This window comes from Lutjanus erythropterus, unplaced genomic scaffold (genome assembly GCF_056507025.1).
Source record: "Lutjanus erythropterus isolate fLutEry1 unplaced genomic scaffold, fLutEry1.hap2 Scaffold_180, whole genome shotgun sequence".
Classification (NCBI taxonomy): domain Eukaryota; kingdom Metazoa; phylum Chordata; class Actinopteri; order Lutjaniformes; family Lutjanidae; genus Lutjanus; species Lutjanus erythropterus.
This window is the reverse complement of record NW_028146657.1, coordinates 78,161-96,882: the sequence shown is the minus strand read 5'-3', so window position 1 is coordinate 96,882 and position 18,722 is coordinate 78,161. Positions and strand designations below refer to the sequence as shown.

General features: G+C 38.5%; 1 protein-coding gene across 1 annotated transcript; it reads right to left on the bottom strand.

The window, feature by feature from the left end:
- Positions 1-987: 987 nt before the first annotated feature.
- LOC146304014 (uncharacterized) lies at positions 988-10,680 on the bottom strand. Its single transcript, XM_084714302.1, has 5 exons — positions 10,366-10,680; positions 3,855-8,565; positions 2,642-2,792; positions 2,329-2,504; positions 988-2,237 (listed from the first exon to the last, which is right to left on the bottom strand). Exons 1-3 carry the CDS (start codon positions 10,678-10,680, stop codon positions 2,785-2,787), a joined length of 5,034 nt encoding a protein of 1,677 aa, XP_084570428.1. The 3' UTR covers positions 988-2,237; positions 2,329-2,504; positions 2,642-2,784.
- Between the last annotated feature and the right edge of the window lie 8,042 nt (positions 10,681-18,722).

The window sequence follows — 18,722 nt, the reverse complement described above, 5'->3', positions numbered from 1 at the left end:
CAAACTAATTGCCATGAATCCTATGTATGCAGCCTCATTATATACAATGTACATATGGGTTAACCTTCTTTGGAGTTCATTAGCAAAATAAATTATTCTTTTGATAGCATGAACATGTGTGGGATTGCTCCTTTTGTTATTTGACTCAATCAGTGTTACATGATGATATTGTGAGACATAAATACTATTATAAATCTGCTATATAGATACACACACACATTCACGTCTTGTGTACAGTTTACCCAGGGAGAGAGAGTGAGAGTTTTTAGTGTTGTTTAGCTGTTAGAAAAACCATTTCATAGTTTGACCTGTGTATATGCACATCTTCAGAAATGGTCCCAAGGCTCTGGACTTAGTAAATTAAACAATGTAATTACGCTATTTCCAGTGCTACTGTTGTTGGTCACTCATTTAAACTATAATTTCTGATATCAAAGTCATAGCAGGCATACATCAGTCAAACTACTTTTTTTTTGTAGTAACACAGAACTGTCACAAGAGGGTGATCGGCACATGCGAGCAACCTGTTGACGGCCAAATATCATAGCAAAAGCCTCTGGCAGGAAATAAATGAACCCGGTGTTTATTTTCTGAACTCACATGCTTGATGCAGGAAATTAAACCAAAGTTCCACAACATGTCTCAGTAGATTGTAGTCTATCCATGAATCATTTTAGTTGTTGTTTTATTTTCTGACATTATCCCATGTGTATTTAATTTCTTGCATAAAAAGATGGGCCAGCGGAGAAATCTGGGAACCACTTTTTTGCTTTCACACAAGTCAATTGTACAGCTCTGCAGTCTTTTGGAAATGGTCCAAAATTTTTAACTTCATAGATTAAACACTACAAACATGCTATTTTTTAATGCTAATGTTGTGGATAATTTATTTAATCCTAATATCTGACATTTTACTCATAGCAGATATTTGCATCCATATGTCAGTCAAACTACTTTTGTAGTAACACAAAATTGACACAAGGGGGCAATTGCAAAATTTGAGCTAGATCTCATTGTTGTTACTCAATATTTTCCTGGCCACATTTTACAGTAAAAGCCTGACAGGAAATGAATTGCTTTGGGTTCTGAGTGAAATCTGTTTTCTAAATTTGCAGAGGGTGTCTGATGAACAATGAATACAGGGACTCCATTTTGTTTTAACTACTTGTATTAACAGTTTCACACTGTAACTGAAATACATCCCATGTGAAAATATGGCAGTGTCAGTCATATGAGAAAAAAAAGTAATGTATTTTTTCAATGGAATGAGCTATATGAATATGAAATAATTAATACTTTTCTTATTATTAAAAGCATGAATTAGCACTATATTTGAAAAGTCATGAGTGTACATCCACATCAAGGCAACACAGCATTTCCACACCATTGCAATACATGTCTTTGTTTGGACAATGAATTACATGTAATGTCTTGTAATATCAAAGTAAACACCAAATATCGAAAACAGACATAATGTTGGTATATTGTTAAAAAAGAAAATGAAATAATAAAAACTTGATCACAAAAAAGAAAGAAAGCAGTCATCATTATAATATCAATAAAAAAGAACCTTTTGCAAATATACCAAAATACGCATATTGTTGTTTGTGTGTGTCCTTAAGCATGAACATATATGGTTACTTGACAGATGTTATATATATATATATATATATATATATATATATATATACACACATATATATATATACATATGAATACAACCTGGCGTATCCAAATTTTCCCCTTACAAAATTCAGTGTTCAAATAAAACATTCAAGATGTTGTATATCATGAGTCTATGTCCCAAAAAAGTGCTATTTATTTAGTAAATACAAAGTCTTTCAGCCAAACAGTTGCCTCCTGGTCTGCTGTGTGGAGGGTGGCCAGTTCTCAACTCAGTTGTTGGAGAGGGCAGGCTTCATGTCCACATGGTGTATGACATGGACCAAACAGGGGCACAATGTTGCTGAGGTTTGTAGTGCGGAGGTTGAAATATCCCATTTTGCACCAGCAAGCTTGCTGAGCAAGTTGTTACAAGAGTTCACCTTGGTTGCCGTTACTTTTAAATGATTCTTGAAGGAAAGGGTCCTGTCAAGGGTCACGTCAGTGCTGAATATATGATATTTGATTATTTTGAGCACGGACATGGTAGACCACACTAGACAACGTAATCATGAGTCCCTTTGTCTTTGCCCACAGTCCTGATGTTGCACATCATAATACTGGCTTGGGAAAGTCTGAAAGAAAACAGAAAACATTTGTAGAATTAGTAATTATGGCACATCTATGGGCAAGGTTGGTAAACAGGTTAACTGAGTCATGGCCTACCTTTTCCTGATTGAAGAAGCAATCCAGTAGTTTTACCAGGGCAAAATCCTGCATGTTGATTATTGTAGTGCAACGGGAGAATGGAAGTGCCCCAAGTAACGAGGAGGGCTTTCTGTACATAGTTGACGGTCTGCCCAAGGGAGTTCCAGATGAATTTGGAGATGATGTCTGGGCTCCTAATAAATACAGACATGGCTATAATTTATGGAAACAATTTGAGGTAGATATAGGACATAGGATTAGGAATTGTAAGTGACATATTTAGCATGAAAAGCATGTGAATGTGATCAGTGTGTTAAAATGAGTTACTTACCTTTTTATGTGGCCTTGAACTTGTGATTGAAGGTATTCTGGACAACTTTAGCTTCATATGAGTCTTTGGATTAGGATGTGGTGTTCAAACAGGTGTAGGTTCCACAGCTTTTGATGGGGAATATTGGATGCTTCTCCACAGGTTCAGGTTTCTGTAAGAAAATAATTGTAATGAGGAGATATTTTGAGTCATATGTCATGATATAAAAGAGAAGGCAAAGCAGGTACAGAAAGAAAGAAAGAATGAATGATTGTTTTTGCATGAAACAAGTTAACTGTACTATATGAATTAACAGCCAGTCATACAAATAAGAAAGACATGATAAGTCAAATGATGGAGGTTTACCTGTTGAAGGAGAAGTAGTCTAGTTGCTGGATTGATATGGGATGCTGCCTCAGTGTGATAGTTCAGGACGTGTATGTATGCGTGCGTGTGTGTCTGTGTGTGTGTGTGTGTGTGTGTGCTTGTGTGTGTGGTAAGCTTCCTCAAATATGAAAATGACAATAACAAGGGTAATATTAACAGTGGTGGAAAGAAAGGCTATAGAAAGTGCATTATGTTCCCGGGCATGGTAGGTGTCATATACTCGAAGCATCAGCAGTCTCGGATGTACAGGTGATCAGTTAAATTGATTTTGTCATTTGGTATTAAAACATGTACACATCAGTGTGTATTTCATTGCTGAGCATGTCTGCATTGGCATAATGGGAGACTCTATTTATCTTTAATTTGGATCCCCGCTAGCTCCAACAAAGTGGTCGCTAGTCTTTATGGGGTCCATTGGAGTCTCCCAAGGTATTTTCTTTTCAGCAGACTAATGCTCAATTTCTCCATCAAAAAATTAATATATAGTTTTTGATGCAAGAAAGAGAATAATACATAAAAGACAATCCCATTTTAAAAACATAGTATAATCTGTCCTAAAAATAAATTATGTTGAAATTATTTACAAAATGCATGTGCAAACTTGTGACAGACTTAGAGACAGATGAAAATGATAATGGCAACATTCAATAATGTGTACTACGAAGATAAATCTACAGAACTGCAATACGTACCATTTCATGATAGCTGTAATAAATTGGCAGCACATCCACAAGTATGTTAGCACCATCTTTCACATAAACATGATCAATTAAAGTGCCTTTGTCAGTTGTTGCTGTTTGTACATACTGGGTGTAATTTTGTACAGTGAAAAATCTCACCAGCTTACCGTTATCCAGTGCATTTTCATTAAAGTCTCCCATAATGATTTTCATGCCAGGGCATTGATCAATGAGGTCAATCAGTTGTTTTAGATGTTGACAAAAGATGGCAACAGGGTAACTCGCAGGTCTGTAAACAACAGCAGCAGTCAAGTTAATGCTCTTCACTTGAAATATCAGACATTCAATATTGTAGCATTTTGTAGGCCATATTTGAACATCTTTTGTCACTGAATGATATATTCCAACTCCACCATGAGAGTCTTGTTTCAAGTGTTGCAACTGTGTATGAGTGCTGTCATAACTTTGACCTCGAGAAACGTGTGTGAACTGGAAGCCTGTAAGACAAGGCTGCTGTGGTGGGTCATCAACTCCTAACCATGTCTCTGTAAGGCAAATGCAATCAGCATTATTCATTAGAGTGTTAGTTTCAACATCTGGAAAGTGAGCTTTAAGACTTTGAGTGTTGTGCAATATGATGGTGAAAGCAGATCGTGAGGTGTTGGTGGAAGAGAGAGGTGGTATAAATGGCTGCATTTTGCCAGTTGCTTCTGATACTTTTGCATTGCAATAAATGGCAGATTCTTTAAAGTCCTCAATTGTTAAGCCACTTAGACTTGTGACACGACTTAGAGCGACATATGCTTGTCCAGAGGAAAAAATCTTTTTGAGAGACACAACAACTCTGTCAATGGTTAAGCCTTGTACTTTGTGGATAGTGCATGCCCATGCCAACCTTATTGGATATTGTCTGCGTAAGCCTCCGTTACGGGTAACATGTTCTTCCTCAGGTTCTAGGATGGTTATCGTTCTCCCTTCAGGGTCAATGGTGCGTGTTTTTGCCCGCTGTTTTTGACCAACCCTGGGGTCATCAAATGCCACGTGGATGGAAGTTGGGAAATTTTGCTCATTGTCTTCACTATCTTGATTGGCATTCACCATTTTTGCAATAGTTCCAAAAGCACCGTTTACGAGTCCATCAGACACATCGATGTTTTTCAGCAACATGATACGAGCTCCTATTCCTACATGGATGTATTTCTGGAGACAAGTATTATAAACCTTGTGATGATGGCCATCCTTTATCTGAAGTCTTCCTGTCTCAGCATTTCTCTCATAATCACGTGCTTTTATGGTGACAGACTCTGGACAGGTCACATTTAAGCGTTTCAGGTTATAATCATCAACCTCTTTATTTGTAGCATAAATGTGCAATGCGTCGTTGTCTTCTCCAGTTTCACAACTTTTAAGCATTTCAACATCAGGGTCTCGAAGAGGTGTGTCCTTTGCACGAGTGCGTATGCGATTCAAGGCATGAGCAAAGTCTGAGTCCTTTTGCCTGACTACTTGAGTCAGCTCAGCAATATGGAATTCATCCTCCCATAGGTTTATGTACTTGAAGTCATTGTACAAAGCAGAACCTTTCACTGGGGGCAACTGATAAAAGTCTCCGACTGCAAGAATACACACCTTAGCAAATGCGGTGTTGTCACCTGGTTGCTTGATTTGTCTCAATCTTCCATGTACATATGTTAAAAGTCTGTGGTCAACCATAGATATTTCATCGATGATCAATATTTCAAGGTTTCCTAGTTTTGCACGCAAAGAGTTTATTTTTTCTTCTGTCAAGTTTTTGATGGGTAGGGACAGGTCTGTTCCGATTGAAAATGTATTATGTATAGTATTTGCATTTATGTTGTAGGCAGCTACACCCGTCGGGGCTGTTAGTACAACAGTAGTGGCATCTGGTTGATCAGGATGGAGTCTTTTGAGAATTTTAGTTGACTCATAATAAATAGCCTTGATCAAATGGCTTTTGCCTGTTCCTGCTCCACCGGTAATGAATACTTTTAGGGGCTGAGGATTCTCACCATTGACTTTCTGCAAACACCACTGTCGAACTTTGTAGAAAACTGCAGACTGCTCCTCATTCAAAGATCGTAACAACTGTAAAGCATCAGCTCTTGTCATTTGAGTTCCATTAGCTTCTACTGTGTAAACAGATTGTTTATTTGGCTGTAGATCTGGGATGTTATCATTACTGCACTGTTCATCATTTGTGTCACTGGTGTCTTCCTCTGTTAATTTTTGACATTCCAGTCTTTCAAGCTCAGCTTGTGGGCAAATCTGTGACCACGCATCTTCCAGTTCCCCATTTTCTTTCAACATCTTTTCCGCTTCATCTATTTGGTCAGCTTCTTTCTCAAACAGAGCACGGTTTCTACCCACTATAGATTTGACATTCTCCAATGTGTCGTTCTCATTGTTCACAGCACCATGGTCATAAAAGTCTTTGTATGTTTCAAACTGTGCAGGTTTCAGTTGGCAGTCCAAATAATGGGGCAAAAATAGTTGCAGTATGCTGTGGTGGTAGGCTTCAGATTGCTTCAGTGGTGACAATCTTGGATAACGGATCACAGCAGGTTTCTCTTCATTTGTTCTTTTGGTAACAAAGCCAAACTTATTTTTCAACTGGATCACATTACTATTATCACCTTTGGGGATCTGTGATTTAGGAAGAGCTCTGTACTCTGAGGCAAATGTTGCAAGGCACATGTTTAGAAATGGTGGCGTGTCTGGTCTGTTTTTGTATCGGTCCACAATGTTTTTCATCCATAAATGCTGGTCGTCAGTCTGACTGTTATCATTTTGCTGTTTAAGTTGACTCAACGGTACACTCATTCTAACAGGATGTTCACCAGTTGGTATGAACTGTGTGCCACGTGAACAGTGTTTGAGTGGTAGGCCCGTTAATCTGTAACAACATTCTTGTGCTGAAACTTGTCGGCTTTGCAAGAAAACTGTGCCAATTTTTTTCATTGACTCCTTGGCCTCTAAATTTCCATTCATGGCCTCCTTTTGAGCCTGATCAAGCAGCAGTCCCATTTCTCGTTCACTTTTGAGGGCATATGAAATAATGTACACGACACATGAATATGCATCAACAACAAACTGAATGTCCATGTTTGCTCGCCAGCAGCGAAGTAGATCAGGATTGTACTGGTTTAGCCAAACATCTTGTGGTTTCCGTTGTAGTACGATGCTCGTCCTTTTGGTAAGCTGACAATTTGCTTTCTGAAACAATTCTTGTGATATGCCAAAATATTCAAAAAATTGCTCAGCAGAGTGGAACTTTTGTCTTTGTTCACAGTTTGAGAGTACAGTTTTCATTTGTTCAAACAGTTTCTCCACGCTTTCATTTTCCATGACAACTGGGCGGAAAAGAATTTCCCCTTCACGTGTTTCAGAGCCAGTCTCTTGTTGTTCCTTAAATTCTGCATCAACACCTGGTCTGGTGATAAATGTGCGCTCTGAGACAGGTCTTGGAAAGTTGAATCTGCAATGTATTTCTCCTTTCTTCTTCTTTGCATTGTTTTTGTTACAAGATTTTGCATGGTATTCACTATGTTTCTGCACATCAATTAAATCCAACAGGTCCGGATCAGATGGCATTTGACACGTGACATATTTATCACAGAACTCTACAACTTCTGCATCAGAGTCTTTGTCTATTTTTGGAGCTTTGTCAACCCAAAATACCGCGTGTATGTGGGGCGAGCCACGCATCTGAAACTCCACTCGATAAAAGTAGTCTGTGATCTTGCCTATTGGTGCTGCAGGGCTCTGGATAACATCTCTTAGGAAGCAATGCCATCGGTAGTCAAACATCCTGGCTGCAGTTACTGGATTGTGTTTTAATAATGCGCATTTGTCTAGCCATGAAAGGTCTTCCAGGTTCACTTGTTTACGTTCTTGCCTTAGCATAGCATTCAGCATTTCAGGCCATCTCATGTCAGCAGAGCTAAATGAACAGAACCATGTAGGAATACCAAGCTGTCTTATCATTGCAAACACATCTTTCTGTGCTGCTTGCCAAAATGGAGGTGTTCCTCTGATAGGCCTGAGAAATTTGTAACCCTCATCAAAGTGCAGAATTTTTTTCAAAGATTCCAGGTCTGTAAGCATGTCTGTGGTAACCTTTTCCTTCAAACCTTTATCTGTTCCTTTTCTCATTGCTATTGACACATTTGACAGTATTTGATTCAGTTCTGACATATATTGAGCATAGAATAAATAGTCAGTGTTTTGAGCAAAACGGCCATCTGCATTAAGTATGCGTTGATTGAAATATTTGCATAGTGTTATTCTTTCTGGCCGCTCATCGTGAAAAGTAGGTGCTCCTTTGGGAAATAAGACTGGGAAACATTTGGGTTCATTTGTGCCATCAGACAACAGTCTAATTGGAGAATTCTCTTCTGCTGGGGCAATGGATAAAATGCCATCAAAATGCTGATCTAGTATCTCTTGACCCAAATCCACAGGTTGCAAACAAGAGGATGCAAACATCCCATGCTGGTCTTTAATGTGTGAAAAATCTTGTATTTCTGGTGCATCATCATCTTCAACTTTTTCATTACTTTCAGTCATCTCATCTTCAATTGTTTCATTCTCTGTTTCCTCTAATGTGTTGATCCAGTTTGGGTTGATACTCACATCCTTGTACCATGTATTGTTGAGTATTAGATAATTCAGACCACTTTTGATTTTTGCAGTATCCACATGCATGTCTTGATAGTGTCCTTTGTAGGTCAATTTACGTTTCAGTTTCATCCTCACCAATTTATCCTCACTTTCATCCCTTGGCAAGATGCTGGTCACGTGCGACAGATTGGATGGCACACACACAGTTGGTCCTTGCACAGAGTTCTGGCCTCCCTTCTTCAATGGTATGAATCGGACAAAGGGAATGTGCAGAGAAATGAGGTGTTGTTCCAACTCATTGAGACATTCTAGCTCAGGTGGAATGGGTTTCAAATGCAAGTTGTTAGCAACACTCTGGGCAGGCACTTTGCCCTTGAGAAGATGCCTATCACATGTATGACAGATCCACAATTTGGAAAAAGCCTCATCTTGAAAACTGCAAGTTTTTCCACATAATTTATCACATACATGCAAATATGTACTTGTTATACATTTATCAGCAAGTGCATTGCCATCAGAACCCACAGCAGAATATTTGTTTTTCATACAGCCTTTGACTTGGTACCTGAAGAGAAGTCTGTGGCAACAACAGCAGACATATTCGGGGCCATTCTTTACTGTTTTATGGAAATCCTCTATGACACAAGTAATGTCAAATTTCCTGTCCTTTTGCTTTTGAACACTGGCACGTTTTTTACTTTTAATTGCATCTCTGAATTTTTCATCAGTGTGATACTTCTGCATTGTTGCCTCACATAATCGTTTCTTCAGATCTGGTGTATTTGCATATCTGTTTTTACTCTGGTCACGAACACTTTGCTGAAACACATGGTCAGAAGCATATTTTTTCTTGCTGTGGTCACGAACACTTTGCTGAAACACATCGTCAGAAGCATATCTTTTCTTACTACGCTCACAAGTATGGTGTTTATACTCCAAGTCTGTATAGTACTTTTTGTGACTTGCATTCCTAGTGGAATTTCTGTATTGCTCATTTGTTGCATATTTTTTTCTTTCTCTTTCTAGATGATTAGCTTTTCTTGTGACATACATTGCTTTTCTCTTCTTTGAAATCTCCTCTTTGTTCGCTGCATAGGTTTCCTCCAAAGCCTTCAACTTCCTCTTTCTTGACCAACGATCTGCATGATATAGTTCTTTCTTTGTATTTCCATCTGAACTTTGTTCATCTTGACCGCCCTGTTTGTCAAATGAGGCACATATGGAGTCATTGTGTGCATCCTTTACACATGTCACAACATCATAATGATTCCCATCCTTGTGATTCAGGTAAATGGCCTCAGCACTTCTGTTTCCTGCTTGATGGTTACCTGCTATGTGAATGCATGGGTAATGATTCCATCTGTCTGCATTAAATGTGTATATGTCAACCTGCAGTAGGTTAGCAGCTGCCCAGATTTCAATCTCAGTGGCAAACATACCTGAGCATTTCATGTTTGAACTGTTAAGATGATCTGGAATAGAGGAACGGCCAGCTCTCAAGTACTTGTGGAATTCTGCTGCATTTGTTTCCAGGTGCTGAACGATTACCCGGCGCAATTTCATGTGTCCATTCTCACTTCCTGAAATGGCATAGGATAAAGCTCGAAAGAAACAATTGCCATCACCTGCAATTGATTTAGTTTCACAGACTCTTCCCATAGCTGGCATTTCCTGAGGTGGCAGCTGCTTTGTATTCTCACTTCTCACACCCATCTGTGAACAAAGTCTTCCTTTTGTCACTGCACTCAGTGGCTTGTATGGAAATGACATCTTGGATACATTTGTTATCTCAACATCTGTATTTGTATCAGTGTCATTGCCATGTGATGTGTTCATAGCACTTACTGGTTGTGGGCTGTTTGCAATTATCTGCACATCAGAATTAGTTACTTCAAAGGAATCTCTCTTGTTTTTGGTTATATGTTCATACAAGGAGTTGGTGCATGTAGCTGGTGTCTTACCGGTATGTTCTCCCTTCAACACAGCACTGTAAAGTGGTCTCTGTATTTGGCTTTTGTTGACATTGCTGTCTGTTACATTGTCTTCCTTGGTGGTTGGCATGTCGCAATGTTGCACCTTGTCGCCAGTGATTCTCACTGTGACTCCTCTGACCTCAAATGGCATGTCTTCAAATGTGCGGAAATAAGGAACCAGTTGTCGGGCCAGCTTCTCCAGGTGCTCATACAGCGCTCTGTAGTCGGAGTGATAAACAACCACAGCTTTACCTGTCTTTCCATCCACGTGACCTTGACTGTTGCGTTTGTGAGGATCAAATACAGCAAAATGGCCGCACTGCTTGACAACCACACATGTGTTACTACCAAAAGTGACAAAGCAGGCATCATGATCCATCAGTGCTCTTTGGATTGCTATGTCCAATGGTACATTAATATCTCTCATATCTGAATCATCAGGCTCATCAAAAACACCAACCGCACCACTGAAAGCTGGACCCCAATTTATTGAGAAGTGTGCATCTTTCATTACATATGCATTTGGTAACTCATCAAGAAGCAGATATCCACTTTTCCCACTTATTTGACCACCATCTTTAAGAGTAGTGTACAACTTGTTGCCTTCTTTAAGAACAGTGTCAACATCATTACTCTTCCTGTCATTACTCCAGGTTGTTATGCTTTTCAACTCATTCATCATCACTGCTGCTAAACTGTTAGCTACACACTGTTTACCTGCATTATCCCCAAATTGGTAGTGGAGCTGTGAGAATGACCCTTGTACAAAAAACTTTACAGGTGCTTGGGTCATACTGGTTTCAGCAGGAGCACTTTCATCAGGATGGTTTTCTGCAAGCTTGGATTCAGCAGGAGGCGCCTCAACAGCTTCGGTCATGGTGGCAGGGACATGCATTTCAACACACTGCTTATGGACAGGAATATCAGACATGTGATTATTCTGTTCAGGAACATTGCCAGAGTTGGGCAGAGATTGAGCAGAGGGAGGCAGAGAGTGATCAGAGACAGGCAGAGGTTGTTCAGAGGTTTTCAGAGGTTTTTCAGGGGTTTTTTCAGAGGTTTTTTCAGAGGTTTTTTCAGAGTTTTTCATTGTTTCATCAGAGTTTTGCGCTTTTTCAGCATATTTCAGAGTTTTGTCAGAGTTTTGCGCTTTTTCAGCATATTTCAGAGTATTCTCAGAGTTTTTGCTCGCTATCACAGCGTACTGGTGGGGATGGATTTCTCCAGTGCCCAAGCCAGGGTCATCGGGGGGAGGCGGGACACTGGACTGCTTGCGGGCAGCCCAGGTCTTCCTCATGTGCTCAGCACGACGGTTCACCTTGCGTGGCATCTGAAAGACACATGGACAAAGCAACCAATTATTTATTACAATATTTCTATTCCCACATCATTACTCATAAGTGTGACTCTGAATTCCCTTGCAATCAGTGTGATTCAACATTATTTCTTTTTTTTATTTACATGTTGATGACAATACAATGACAGTGGGAACAAACAAGATGAATCATCCCATGGGTACTTGTATGCGTGTCTGTTCTTGTACACATGCTTGGGGAAAAAGTGAGGTATATGCATAATAGCACAATACAATATGATTTAATAATATAACTATGTAATGTACTATGATATAATGTAATATAGTATAACAGCCTAGTACACTGTGATCTAATAGAACATGACATGGTTTAAATGTTCAACGAGCCGACATGAAAACTCATGAACTCATCCACTGGGTCATGAAATTATGTTCATCAATGACATTAACTTATAGAGTAAAGGAAATGTGTAGTATCAGACAACACAAAACCACTATAGCTCATTTTATCGATATATAAAACACTGTTGACTTCATCAGCATCACAAGCTTAATCACTTTCTAGATGTGTGATCACTATGGATATTAATCAACAACCTACACGATGTACTTCACTCATATAGTAAGGATGGACAAAACATTGAATTACAAACCATAGCACTGCAATGTTGTGTATGAAGTACTTGTGTTATGTACTTTTTACTACCCTACATGCATCTTACATCTTTAGTTATTACTAGTTGTTTTCCAGTTACAACAATTCTTTACCAATCTTTAATATGTGCCTTTCAATTTAAATCTTTCTCATAAAATGAAGGATCAAGTGATCCTTCCAGGGTGGCTGTGAGGGCACGATGGGTCATCCATTTTCACATGATTGGGGGTTAAAGTCCTGGATCCTCCTGTCCACATGTTGAGGTTAACACTCAAAAAACACTGAACCTTAAATACCTCCTGATGGTTAATCAGCCCCTATCATGGTAACCTGCTTTCATCAATGTGTAAATGTGTATCTAAATGATACACAAAATGATTAAATTTTATGGGTAATAGTGCTCAATAACCTTAACATGTTGACAAAGCTGCCTTACATCTTATGCTAAATAAATTATTCAACCTCTTCATTTGAATTGGCATGAAAACCAGGCTGTTTTGGGGAGCTCCAAAAAGTTTGGCTTCTTAGAACAGGCATGCCCCCCCCCCCCATCAATCATAGAATCTGCTTTGCAATATTTTTCTACAACTTACACTATGGTGTGATAATTTAAACTCTCAAAAAAACTTGAATTTTTCATTAAGTACATTCTGATAAGACTAAAATACTTTTACTCAGGTCAGGTATTACTACTTTTAAGAGTATAGGAACCCTTCTTTCACCACCATTCATACATACCTGTATGTTTGTTGAGGCAAGTTTTCAGATCACAATGTTGATAGAAGATACCCATGGAAAAAGAAAATGAACTAATCAGTGACATGCAATAGGGATGAAGAAGGGCAGTTATCATTTTGTCAGTTGCTGCATACTTATGTGACATGCACAAGATATATACACACATCTCCTTCTTGGCATTTGTAGTTACAAACTTGAAGTCCTTTGATGCTCATTAATTATTAACATGAGTAACACAGACAACCGGCACTCATAAGGCCTCTTAAGTTTTTAATCCAGGCAGCAGCACAAAGATGTGTTTCACTCTCTGGTTTTGAAACTGCATAAGTTATGGCGTGGTCTGTGGATTAGCAATTTTGCTCCTGAAATGCCTTATACCAGAGCCCACACATTAAATTGGCATGTTAATCATTTCAAAAAGGGCATATTTAGTTTAGGGCTCTTTAAGATCATAAGAACCCTTCTTTCACCACCATTCATACATACCTCTAAGTTTGTTGAAGCAAGTTTTCAGACCATGATGTTGATAGAAGATACCCATGGAAAAAGAAAATGAACCGATCATTAACAAACAAAACCTGCATCAATACATGCTCATGTGACATGATGCACAACTGAAAAATTAAACAGCATGAGAAACAGTAACATTTTAATCACACCACATTCAAGAAGACTGATTAAAACATGCTGACACAAAAGTGACAAGCACAATCAATGCTGATTACGCATAATCATATTAATATAATTATAATGTATTATAATTTAAATATAAACTGAATGTGTAATGATTTGGGGAAATAACACATATTGATATTATTTGTTAGTATGAGTTAAGCCATTCCCTATTGGAACAAACATTTAGCCACTTACTTACATTGTTTATTTACCATTAATAAGTAAAAGGCACAATAACATAAGTGGGTATCTATTATAAAATGCTGACATCTTAATATTCTAATTCAACAAAGAGTTAATATTTCCCTCTCAAGTGTATTTGGAACTGTATGTTTTTTTTCTAAATAACCGAGCAAAAACCTTATCAAGCTAACTGAATAATACTGATGGTTTCTGGCATAGCTCGTTTCTCTGCCACCGTCGTTACACTGCAGATGACGCTCTTCTGCTCGCGGAGGGGGGGGGGGGCTAATGCTACTGCTTTATCCACAGCTGCCTTGCTAAGTGAAGCTATTGGGCTGACTGAGGGATACCGATGCTGTGGCTAAAAAGGCAGCTTCACAGGCGAAGACACTCGGTTCGCAGGGCGTATGCATAGCGATACTACCGCTAGCACGTAAGCTAATGCTACGGTTAGCACGTAAGCTAATGCTACGGTTAGCACGTAAGCTAACGCTGGATTAGCACGTAAGATAAAGCTAGGTTAGCACCGAAGCTAATGCTATCGCTAATAAACGCAGTCAAAGGCAGTCGTACATGTTAAAACTGCGGTCTTTACAACTGCGTTGGTTTACTTAAGTGTCATCACATACACACCATAAACACACTCCGTTATCATATAGGTGGCTTCCAGCGATTTTTGTCAAGCATGGTTAAATGTATAATCTTGTGAGAGCAAAGACGGCCATGTGCGACTTACCTCTTCGAAGTCAAGTCAGAAAAGGAAGTTCATCGGACTGTAGCCACAGGTTATCCAGACCACACGTGACTGTTAATAAACTGTAAATAAAACTTTATTTATAAAATCTTTCTTTCTTTCTTTCTTTCTTTCTTTCTTTCTTTAAGTTCAACTTAAAATATTAAATACTAAAACATTGCCTTAGTCAATAGTATAATGAACAAATTATATCAGGATTTGGAGCCTTTTTACTTTCACGTTACATTTTGTATTTCTTATAATTTTTTATTTAATTAGTCAAATTAGATTAATTGGATAGAAGACTACTAGTACTACTACTAATACTACTACTACTACTACTACTACTACTACTACTAATAATAATAATAATAATAATAATAATTTATTGTGGGAAAAACTTACATTTAATCACTCAAAAAGATTATTCCACAGATAATTTTAGTAGCAGAACATGTCAAAATAAATGTTGTAAGGGTTTTGTTTGTTGGTCAAAAAACAGCATAGTTCATCTTGATAACATCCAAAAACTGTCTGTTCTCAATTTTTCTGTGGAATCTCCTAATTACAGTGGTTATTGTAGCAAAAGTAACGAAATGGCTGAGTAGATTTTTGGGAAAAACATAAACCCTCAAAAGACGAATGTTGCACTGATGCAATGTTTGCATGTGTTTGACAAAACATCAAACAACTTCTAAACCGTTTATGATAGAGACAAGCTGCAAACGGCATTTGATTCGCCGGATTCTCCGCTTTCCAAGGGTCCTTGAATGTTGCATCTGCGACCGGAAGTATCGGCACAGAGTCCGTGTATTTCCGAGGTACTGAAACAGAGCTAACCAAGCATAACACCGACGCTAGATCGCACGCGGTATCGACGCGACGCTTGCACATGTCTCACAAAACATCAACAAAACATGACAACTTCCGAACCGTTTATGATAGAAACGAGCTATAAACAGCATCTGAATCGTGAGATTCTCTGCTTTCCGAGAATTTGAACTATGCCTTTTTGACAACAAAGCCTGTGTGTAATCACGTGATTATCATGTGACGCCAGAGGCACGGGAGTGAGATAATCCTCTGCTGGCCTCACCATCATTATTGTTATTATTATTATTGTTATTATCATCATTAATATTATTATTTCATCTTTTATAATAATTATTGTGACTATTCTGAAGCACTTTGTTACCTGTTTGTTATTTGTTTTATTATTACTATCATCATTATGATGAATCATTTGTCTTCAGAAAGTTGCCATTTCAAGACAAAAAAAAAAAAAAATTCTGGTCTTCCATTTATCAACAGATTGGCCATTTTCCAACATGAATAAAACTCTTCTATGAGAGCCAAAGTCATTTAAGTCATTAATTATTGTTGGTATATGAACATGTTGACAAAATCTACATTTATTTTTCCTGTTAGTTGCTGATGTTTAGTATATTGTGTGTGTATATTAGGTCTTTAGTGGTAAAGTCCGCCTCAATTAGCTGTAACTCACAGAAGAAAAAGGGTATTTGCACAAAACTTCATATGTAGCTTCAAAACACTGAAGTACAACTTTTCACATTGAAAAAAAACTACCCTGGTTGACTGAGATATTCAACAAAACAAGTTTTCTTTACTGGGCGATTTTATTTTTTTGTGAAATATGGCATGCTCATTCAAAGGTCATGAATAAATGTGATTTTACACTGCATCACATAAAATGGTAGATTTTCCTGAATATGGTGTATAATACTTGGTACTACTTCAAAAAATAAGCTCAATATGGACAAAATATAGAACTATTTCCAGGCATTTTTAGGTTGGGTTAGTCTTTTAAGAGCTGCACCCAAACAGTGTAATGTCAGCAGCAAGTCTAGGAGAGCTGTGGTCTATGACACTGTTGTGTTCATATGGCGCCCCCTGATGGAGAATATTTAGATAATCCACGATGTGGCGAATATAGGATACATGAACAGGAAACGTGCGATAATTTCAACTGTGGTATGCCAAATCACAAAGAAGAGCTATGTGTACTATATGACAGAATTGTGCAGGGTCTGAATGAGGCTAGTAAACCACTCATTCAGAGAAAAGCAAAGAAGTGCAGCTTCAGGCCAGGCTGGAATGAGTATGTGGATGAACTCCACCAGCAAGCCAGAGAAGCTTTTAAAAATTGGTTTATTGCTGGTAAATCAAGGCATGGACCTGAGTGTGAAATTAAAAAGAAAGCTGTTGCTAGGTTCAAATATGCAGTACATTATATTAAGAGGAATGAACTGACTCTGAGAGCAAATGCATTGGCTAGGAAGATGCAACAAAATGATGTTAACAATTTTTGGAATGAAGTCAAGATTATGAATCATAGTAAAATACCTTTGTCCTCCAGTATGGAGGGGGTAAGTGGCAGTGTAAATATTAATGAATTATGGAGAAGACATTGCATGGAGCTTTTTAACTGTGTTAAAAGTGATGTTTTTACTGTTGGCGATGTATCTCATGATAATGTGGTCATAAGGCCTGATGATATAAGTTACGCAATTGGGAAATTGGCTTTAAACAAATCCTGTGGCCTTCATCTGATCTCTGCAGAGCATTTGAAATTTTCATGAATGAAATTTTCATTTTCAGGAATGAATGAATGAGTGAATGAATGAACTAGAAAATTTCACATGAAATTTTGAGTGTGCCTGATGCTCACTGCCAACTAGTATCCCCATACCAATATGCTAATTATTAATAGCAGTAAATGTATCACTGTGTGTCTGTGTGTGTGTGTGTATGTTCACGCACTGTCGTGCATTTGTGTATGTGTGAGTGTGTTTGTCTGTCTGCGTGTATGTCCACTTACACATAGAAAAAACAGCTTAACTAAACAGCTAAAAAAGACTGCAGTCTAAAATGTCCAAGATGGACACAGAAAGACAGTGACAGACAGACCCAGACAGGCAGACTGACACATATGTAATTGCCTCTGTATGATGAGGCTTTAACTACAAAGAAGTCAGGTTGCTGAAATAGGCCCTTTCAAATTTGACTGTGCTGTGACACACAAACGATTGGCCGAACGGCTGGAGTTGATTCAGCCAATCGCCGGTCAGCAATGGCACAGTCAACTTTAAATACAGAGAGAAAAGGCAGAAACTGAGCCAAAAGTTCCTCTCAAACTCCAACTGTTTAATGAAAAACCGTAAGTGCTACAGCTACAAAAAGCACACCGTCGGCGAGAGGACGGGATGCGGATCGCAAAGGTGTAAATTTCATTTCTGTGGTGTGAAAAATGAGGCCAGAGCCACGATGGACATAACTGGAACGGTCTGCTTTCTTCCAGAAATTTGGGCTCTCGCTTAACATGGGAGCGAATGGGGCAGGTGGTCGGACTTGTCGTCCTTTCAGACCTCCTGCAGCCAAAACCCTAAATCCGTTTTCTTCAGAGGTCACACCTCTGCGACCGGAACGGCTTTTCCTACAATTTGGTGTACAATTTGTGTATGTAGAGTGAACGATGTGGCCACACCAGCGAGTTTAAGAGAAAACTTCTCGATGATTTCACAGGTGCTGTGCACTCTAGCGATGACATCACCCACTCTAAGTTGCAACATTCCACGCAATACACACCCATTATAAATTCTGAGAAGGGCTGAAAATTTCATGATTTTTAAACAGCTGGTGTAGAAAAACTAAAAGAGATATGGAAAATACAAATCGGTCACTGAAAGTCGACGGCGATGTCAACGTTTCAGAGTTGGAATGGAGTTTCTACGTGAATGTATGAGGTGGTGAAGCGTGGGTGAAGATGAGTGAGTTTGAAGGATTTTCTCATAGACTTCCATTATAACCAAGTTTCAGAAAACACTGAATATTTTGGAAAGTTTGAATGGTATTGAAAAGTTGAATCACATGTGAAAAGTCAAGGAATTGCTGAACATTTTCCAGTTTGAATGGAGTTTCTAGCTGAAAGTATGAATCGGTAGTTACCGTTTGAAAAAAGGTGAAGTTTTGTGATCTTTTAAGATTCCCTCATTCATTTTCAATGGGAAAACGGTTTGGGGAAAAACGGGATATATCTGGGAATGGCGGTGGCGCCCCCTATGTGCCAATCTCAAAATCTTTTTCAGGGTGTGCTTCCAAGTC

Bases quoted from the DNA above. Each gene is read 5' to 3' on its own strand.
- LOC146304014 (XM_084714302.1), bottom strand. From the start codon at position 10,680: ATGGATCATGATGCCTGCTTTGTCACTTTTGGTAGTAACACATGTGTG. The intron at 8,566-10,365 runs GTAACAGACAGC...ATACCATTGAAG, and splicing joins CAACCACCAAGGAAGACAAT to AAGGGAGGCCAGAACTCTGT.